This window comes from Haplochromis burtoni, unplaced genomic scaffold (genome assembly GCF_018398535.1).
Source record: "Haplochromis burtoni strain Fernald_Lab_line unplaced genomic scaffold, NCSU_Asbu1 Contig_330, whole genome shotgun sequence".
In the NCBI taxonomy this organism is placed as follows: domain Eukaryota; kingdom Metazoa; phylum Chordata; class Actinopteri; order Cichliformes; family Cichlidae; genus Haplochromis; species Haplochromis burtoni.
The window spans coordinates 300,093-308,171 of NW_024582691.1; the positions used below are offsets into that span (position 1 = coordinate 300,093).

The 8,079-nt window shown below is 43.0% G+C and overlaps 1 protein-coding gene across 3 annotated transcripts; it reads right to left on the reverse strand.

Annotated features, from left to right (window-relative positions):
* Nucleotides 1-656: 656 nt before the first annotated feature.
* On the reverse strand, nt 657-7,706 carry e2f8 (E2F transcription factor 8). 3 transcript variants are annotated; one of them, XM_005942075.3, is made up of 13 exons: nt 7,392-7,704; nt 5,989-6,258; nt 5,742-5,895; nt 5,191-5,508; nt 4,890-5,051; nt 4,068-4,205; nt 3,771-3,977; nt 3,562-3,634; nt 2,839-3,340; nt 2,455-2,721; nt 2,232-2,361; nt 1,719-2,065; nt 662-1,421 (listed from the first exon to the last, which is right to left on the reverse strand). In XM_005942075.3, the coding sequence occupies exons 2-13, from the start codon at nt 6,157-6,159 to the stop codon at nt 1,254-1,256; spliced, it is 2,637 nt and encodes an 878-aa protein (XP_005942137.1). In that variant the 5' UTR covers nt 6,160-6,258; nt 7,392-7,704; the 3' UTR covers nt 662-1,253. The 3 variants fall into 3 exon arrangements, with proteins under 3 accessions (XP_042084472.1, XP_042084473.1, XP_005942137.1); XM_042228538.1 differs by having other exon boundaries at nt 657-1,421; nt 2,232-2,721; nt 7,392-7,706; XM_042228539.1 differs by lacking the exon at nt 7,392-7,704 and adding an exon at nt 6,657-7,370 and having other exon boundaries at nt 657-1,421; nt 2,232-2,721.
* Nucleotides 7,707-8,079: the final 373 nt, after the last annotated feature.

Below are 8,079 nucleotides of genomic sequence, written 5' to 3' on the forward strand. Positions count from 1 at the left end.
TGTTTAATAAAATTTAACTTCAGAAGCTCTGGTGACAAATTAAAGAAAACAAAAACAAAGTGCAGAGTAAACAGTAGAGCTTCAAGATTGAGCAATCAAGACCATGTACGGGAAGCTTATAGGAGGGACAGAACACTCACTGGTTTTTTTGACGATAGTAATACAGAGCCAGCTAATGTATCTATCCAAAATCTGCACATCTGCTAACTATTTCTTTGAAATCATTTTAATACTTAAACTCTTCTGTGAGCCCCTTGTGTCTTATGGGTGGGGGCCTCATAATCCCAGGACAGACCGTTCCTATTACGATATAAAGGTTTCATCTTAGGATAAAGGTCAGAACAACTCTGCAGTGGATCCTTCAAACTATGAAAGCAGATGATCAAGACCCAGAAATAATGTGCTAGTCCCATTTCCCAGTTTTAAAAATAGTTTTAGACCCACCTGTGCCACTGGCACCAGTGGGAAGGAAAAACTTTTGACCTCCAGCAGAACCAGGCTCAGGGTGGGGCAGCCATCTGCCACAAACAATTGGGGATGAAGGGATTTAGAGAGGGAATGTAAATGCGATCTGTCCATAAGTTGGCGACGACGGCGACAAAGGATGCATTTTTTTTCTTTTCTTTTTTACAAAATACATATTTAAAATTTATTAAGCATTTTTAAATTTAGCAGGACATCAGACACAAGTGTAATTTTCTTATAAATTAATCTCACAATTTCTCATTTGTCTTAGGATGTCTTACAAATATTCACAGGTTCTCAGCAATTCCATTCAAGGAGTAACAGTTAACATGTACATGCTGTATGTGCAAAAGTGATCTCGCTAGATTTTACTCAAGTGCTGATGTCATTTTACTAGTACTGGCAAACTGAAAAAAGGAATAAAAATATCCATATTAGCAGAAATGGAAAAACAAAGCAAACAAATAAAACCCAAAACAAACAAAAAAAAAAAAATCTTATTCTTGCATTTCTCCCCATGCCATTCTATTCCTGTGAAACAGACCACATAAGCATCACAATGAGCACGACGGTAGTGTTGATGAATATCGAGATAAACCTGCTTTTTTAGAGCTGGCTGTCATAAGAATGAAGGCAGTGAAGCTGCTGTGAAATGTTTTCAGAGGTAATGAATACTGTGTAAATGCTAAACAGGTTAAAAAGGGGGAGAAAAAAAAAACCACCCATCCACCCACAACATAAACAACACCCACACACACAAATATGTACTCTAAGATCCTTCAGGGCCCTCAGGACTCATCAGTGGTAACGTCCAGCTTTCTTTGAGGGATGTGTACAGTTTTGATGGATGATTGTCCGGCAGTGTTTACTACAGCAGCCAGAGGCGAAAGGGAGACCGGTGTGTGAAAGAAGCTGTGCTGGGGGACCCCGCTCCCTTTAGGGGTGGCCATCAGGGGCTAGAAAACAGACAATAATTAGTTAGACTAATATTTCTCAACCAAATTAGTATATTCATTTCATTGATCTTATATGAACACTATATCCTATCACCTCAATAATAAAACACTTGTTTCAGGTCTAATCAGACAATCAGAAGCACCTCTCTCAAACTGTTAAATCAGTGAGACAACTGAAACTAACTCAAAAACACCGCCAAGAAAACTGATGACATGCATGTAAATCCATGTGTGCCATGAAGTCTGAAAGCCGAAAAGATTAAGTCTGGTTTAGAGGCCCACGCTGTTTGTTTATACCTGCTGTACACCGATCAGGGCCACTTGATGTGGGGATACAGTCTGCTGAATGTGCACAGGGGACAGAGGTTTGATGAAAACCATGGCCCTCTGCTGCAGAGTCAGGGGACTCGGCAATGGACTGGTCAGGGTGTTGGCACGCTCTGGAGTCTGAGGTGTAGCAAATGCACTTCCTGGGCTGGAGCTGGAGATCAGACCGAGGTTCTGCAGGGTGAAGTTTAAGATGGCAGGACTGGGACTGTTGAGGCGGTGGGCTTGCTGGGTGGCCTGTGGAGAGGCTGCGTTAGTGGGTCTTTGAAGCCGAAGGTTGGTGGGCGTAATCTCCTGGGCTGGGGCAGGTCTGGAGCCTGTAGACAGAGTAAAAGAAGTCAGTTCTGTTGTTTGGATGTTGTTTATGCAATCTTTACTGTGCTGCACACAATGATAACTGGAGACCTAACATTTTCTTGACAGTTTAAGTATAAAATCTATGTACAGTCAGAGCTCGAGCAGCACATTTAATAAAATATTTACCTGCAGTTGGTGTTTGGTAGATGTTGGGAGGTGAGATCTTGTTGCTTTCTGCTCCTGAACTTTGAACTTCCTTGTAGCTGATGAGGGACTGCTGGGAGATTGGGATCAAGTATCCAGCTGGGATTAAAGTCTGGATAGGTAGCGTAGAACAAAAGAAAATCAACGAATGAACACCTACTAACAGATCATCCTCTGATCCTTGAAGTTCTTTTAGCACTTCTACCTCAGCATGAAGCTGTCTGGGTGTGAGAGGAACAGCCCTGACCGGTGTTAATCCCGCCTCGCTGTCAGAATTTGCCACCTTCTCTTCTCTGTCCAGTAGGAGTTCCAAACTCTGCTCTAATGTCTGATTGGCTACAGCCCCGCCGGGGGTGTTGACAAACTCTGGGTCCAGGTGGAGGGCGCGAGGCGAGGGCCGACTGGTGAGCTGACCGACACGACGGGCCTTTAGGCGGGCCTGCAGGATCTCACAGAGCTTTGGCGAGGTGTCCTAGGAGGTGAACAAAGACAGGCGCTGAGAAATGAACAGTGCGGGGTGATACAGTCACATAGTTCTGTGTTGTTATTACCAGATTATTACATAAATGGCACATTTAAGTTTTCTCACCTTAAAGGTGGGGTCAGACCTCTTAGCTTTAGAGGGGCTGCCCTCGGATGCCAACTCTGAACGCAGCCTTTTGACCCCCGAGGGACTTGCATCGGCGGCTGTGTGGCTCTTAGCTGCCGACTGGCCATTTGGGCTCTGCCCAGTCTTATCTTCAAAAGTCATAGAGCGCACTGCCAGGCTAGTTGGCTGCGGCCTGGCCAGAGGATTTGACCTGAGCGAAGAAGGGTTCAAATACACGGCGTAGGGCCCGCTCCCTCGCTGCTGAGGTAACAGTACAGGGATCAGGGGCGAACACTGCGCGGGGATGTAGGCAACAGACCCTGATGGCTGTGCTGCCAGCATGGCGTGTGGGATCGGGTTGGCAGTAGTATTGACTGCCTGCTCCTGAGTTGGAGGTTGTAACGGTATATGAGATGGTTCCACTGAAGTAGGAGTGGGAAGCTGTAACACGTAGCCTGTGTTTGCCTCTGCAGCAGCAGGCTTTAGGCCTTCATCTCCAGTCCTGCAACACAAGCAGGACAATCATTTAAAGAATACCTCTTATGCTCTTTTTAAAAGTGGATGCTCACATTGAAACACGACAAAATGTTTAATATAATGAGGTAAGTTTGTGCACGTGCAAGCAATCTCTGTGGGTCAAAAGCCAAATAAGGTAAAACGTACAGAGTTATTACTGAAGATTTAGCTTAGGATGAGCGACAGACTAAATGGAACTAAACTTACGCTGACTCCTGGTCGAGTTCAATCTTACAAATAGCAGCAAGCTGGGCCATTTTGTTTGGGAAGTCACTGTTCACTGAGGAATCAGATGAAGACAGAAGAGTAAATTTAAAAAAAGAAAAGAAAATTAAGAAGCTTCATTGCATCATTCATAATAATTTGCTGGGGAAGGAACTTTTTTTTTTAAATGAAGAAATGTCTTTTCTGCTTACTCTTGACAGGACTGCTGGGGGCCGAGTTGATCTTGCGTCGATCATCCTGAATGCTCTTGGCGAGCTTTATGAGGGACGGGTGGCGAGTGAAGCTGCGTTTGGTCCCCGGTGACGAGAAGAGATTTTTGGCACAGTTGTCGGCGGACGCATGTGGTTCAAGTACGCCTTTCTTCTTGGGTGGGCATGCGGTTGAGGTGTTCTCCGAGTCTAGAGGAAGAGTTAAGTGCTAAGAAAACACGAACGCTACGACTACACCTTATAACTGAGGGCCAAATTTTCAGGGAGTTCTGGTGATACCTATGACTTGTGGGAAATCGTCAGGGCCGACCCATTCGAACGCCGGTTTCCTCCCCCTTTCTTCTGCCACGTGAACTTTCTCAATGAGCTTCAGGCTTCGTAGCACATTAGCTATGTCGTACAGCCGCCGCACTTTGGCTGCAAACACACAACCAAACAGCGTTAATATCGACTAGTGAAGACACAAAACAGGAAATACACATAATCAATATTTAAAACTTCATAAGATGCCTTTACCCCCACGTCAATCATAACTGTCATAGAGTTCATGCATTGTTCACATGTATGCCATGACGCAGTCTCGATTAACCTTATACCAGGGGTGTCAAACATAAGGACCTGCCTAAGACTCCAATCTTGCCCAACTGGAGATGTTTGTAAAACTTTCGACTTTTAAATTTTAGACTTTTAAGTCATACATTTTACAGCTTTTCATTCTCTCTTATCTCGCTCTACTGACAAAAGAACTCCCTATCAGAACTCATACTACACCAAGTAAATAAGTAATAATACACCGTTAAATGACAGAAAGTTATTATTATTTTCAAAATCTACTGTAGAAATTTGTGTTCACATTAAACAAAACAAACAAACAAAAAAGAAGAAGAAATTTTGCCAATTATTTTTGTTTTTGTCATATAATTAAAGGACATCTCAAAACATCTCAGAAATGTGTGTCAATAAACGTTTTCACACCATCAGAAAAACAAGTTTCACCGGTCTGGCCCACCTAGGATTGAAGTGAGCTGTACATGCCCCACAAAGTAAAATGAGTTTGACATCCTTACACTACACCTTATTTGGATGAGGCTTTGTACTCACTCTTGAACTTGTTCTTGTCTTGATCTGCTGCCTGGTCCTCTCCAATCAGGATCTTTGCAGCCACGTCCAGACTGACCACACGAGGATTAGACACCAGAAAGAGCATGACAAACTTTTGGCTCATCACACGCAGAGATTTGTCTTTCCTACTGTTGACAGAGGCTGGACAAGACATAGGACAATAAACACAAAGGTTTGTGTTTGAACCTAACTGTTTCATTTTGTATTAGTATTTGTGTATCATCTCGCAAAATTCAAAACGACAATTTCATTGTTTATATAAAAACAAATTCTTCTCCACCTGCTTTGAACTCCACTCCTGGCAGCTCCACAAAGAAGAGCTCTTTCTGTCCGTGTTCTCCGTTCTCCAAGTCCACCACCGCCACCTCGTTCTCCTTCTCCTCCCCGTCAAAGTCAAACTCCTTTTCCACAAGGCGCTGGCGGATCTGCTGCATCTGCTGGCTGTACTGGTGTTCCTCGCCCACCTGCTTCAGAATGGCCAGAGTCTCAGCCAGTTTGGTTCGGCCGTGCCAGGTGTAGCGGTTCTTTGCAGAGCGGCTCACCATGTGAAGACTCTCCAGCACGTTCATGATGTCATAAATGCGTCGGCGCTCCACATCTGTGAGCGTAGGAGAAAAAATAAAATTTCTTAACTCATTAGGTAAAAGTAACTCATTGGAGGAGAAAATGAAACAAACCAGAATAAGTTACGATCATGGTGTTTTTGTGTGTGTTTTTTTTGCCTAAAGCAGAACAAGTCAACTCAGATATGATGTATCATAAGAGCTATTGCTAAACAAAATAAGTTCATCATCAATCATTAGCTGCAATCTATGAGCTTAATAGACATACTGAGCTCAGTGGCCACATCATCCAGGCAGATGTCGTTGTTGAGGGCTGGGTTTGGGTAATCTGGATAACGTGCAAGGAACTTGTGACACAGAAGCCCCAGACTCTTCTCTTTTCTGCTAATCATTTTCTCTGACTCTTCTCCATTTTCAGGCTCCTGTAAAAAAAGACAACAGACAAGAACAGCTATTTTACCATCTCAACATACCAGAAGATGCCTGTGACATCAGCTCTAGTATTTTATTTGTACCTGTGTAGATTCAAGACTATCCCGCCCATCGTTGTCCATACAGAGCTCCTTTTCTCGGTTTCTGATCTCAGGACTAGCAGCGCTGATGAGCATTTTGAGGTTGGAGGTCGGTGTCCAGGGATCAACTGAACCAACTTCCCTCCCTTTTTTAGGTGTGGTGAGGGGACCCATCGTGATCTGGTTGTCCACTAAGACACCACACGAACCAGTTAATGTCTTTGGCGTTTTTGTTGTTTTTACCAATACCTGGGGTGCAACAAAACCACCATCCTGGTGAGAAAAGGAGAAGACATATTAAGATGCAAGCCTCATATTTCTTCTCTGGTTAATACTGAAATGTAAGAATAAAAAAATAAAAAAATACGAATAAATTTTATCTAAACGTGGCCATATTACGCTGTACTTATTAAGCTTTGAATGAGACTTCTGGGTCAGTTTCCAAGTTAGCATAACAGTTCAATAAGGATCATATGAGCTATAGTTATCTAGGTATTACGTTACCTATGTTAACGGTATAGTTCAAAACAATCAAATACTTTAAGAAAAATCATATACAAAGGCAATTCACTTAAATAGCCATAAAAAATTAAACCTGCAGACCAGATTTCTTCGTTATTATATTTATAAATCTTACTTATGTATATATACATTTTTAGAGAAAATCTTACCTCTTTTGGGGGTAAATATATTTGCCGGGAACCGGCAGTGCAAACAATTATGAGTTTAATAATGTTCACGGTGTCAGTTTAACAAACACCATGACTTTTCTTCCTGGTAATTTTTGTCATAGAAATCTTTTAAAACTCATCAAAACATGATTAATATTGGCGGTAACTGACGTACATTCCACCGAATCGCAGCCCCAACGGCAGGGCGGTACCGCCCTTTTTATCTGAAGCAGCCAATGAGAACGCGGCGCGAGGCAGCGGAGAGGAAGTTAATAGTGTCCCGCGCAGGTAAACAGTTTTTTGAAATCCTTGGCGCGGAACGTGCCTAAAGCAACAGTGACGGCTCGCTTTAACGTTTAATACGTTTTTGGCAAACAGTTAATAATTACTAAGTTCCACCATGAGGAACGATACTTTATTTTTATGCCGAGTCTGCTTTCCGGTGGAAAAACGTCCTACGGTTAAGGGTGGGCGTCACGTACGCCAGCTACGAGTGCCCACCGTCCGATAAGAAACAGTAAAACCGGATAAACAAGAAACATTTCAACCAAGCCCAACTGGCTTTCAAGAAACAATAAGGACCAAAGTTTAGGCTATAAGTTGTTAGCAAATCAACACATCTACGTACAGTGCCAGTGGAAAAAAATCCACCAACATTTACTTTCCAGCCGTCTAGATCTGGTGTGTGCTTTAATAAAGCTCCCAAATCTTAGAGAAGTACATAAACAGACTCACCTAAATCCACGAAATGTGTCTCTCTCAAAGGAAACTTGACATCTTCGCAGTAGTATGTTATGGAGTCCAGGCAGTCTGGTCCGAGCGCCAATAAGGACTTTATTATGGGACTGCGCTTCTCCGCGTGCACAGAGGCGATAGAAACGTCAAAAATCATACAAAATTACTGCAAAGTTTGCGCGCCTCAGCTTTCTCTCTTCCTCTGCCAGTAAGCAGTGGCCTTTTGGTCAACGTTACTACAGTTGTGAAAAGTTTGCCCAGTTGTGTCGGTGACCGGCAACATTTGGCCCGCCCAGTACGAGTATGCGCGCTCACGTCACACCCGCCCCATACCTCTTGGCGGGGAGAAAGGCGGGCCCAAATCAGATATTGTAGCGTCACGTAACCTTTCACCTTCCGAGCAGGAAGTTCCATTTTAAAAGGAAGTTAAAATACAAACATTTCCTTTATTTTCAGTCCAGGTTTTGTATCCAATCATTCTCAGGGGAACGTGTTTTTCTGTTTTTTGGGGTACTCAATAATGATCTACTCAAGGATAAAAAATTCACTTAACTCAGAAGATGACCCAGTGTTGTGTCTACACAAAGCAGAAAACTTAGCAAAGAATCAGTTTTAAATGCACTTTGCTACTAGTAGCAGCCAAGTAAACACATCATTTGTTCTAATTTCTTTTGTGTATCTACGAAAA

Coding starts and splice junctions, on each gene's coding strand:
- e2f8 (XM_042228538.1), bottom strand. CDS start 6,159: ATGGGTCCCCTCACCACACCTAAAAAAGGGAGGGAAGTTGGTTCAGTT. Junction 5,509..5,741: donor TGATGTGGCCACTGAGCTCA/GTATGTCTATTA, acceptor CTACGCTCACAG/ATGTGGAGCGCCGACGCATT. Junction 1,422..1,718: donor CCCTGATCGGTGTACAGCAG/GTATAAACAAAC, acceptor TCTGTTTTCTAG/CCCCTGATGGCCACCCCTAA.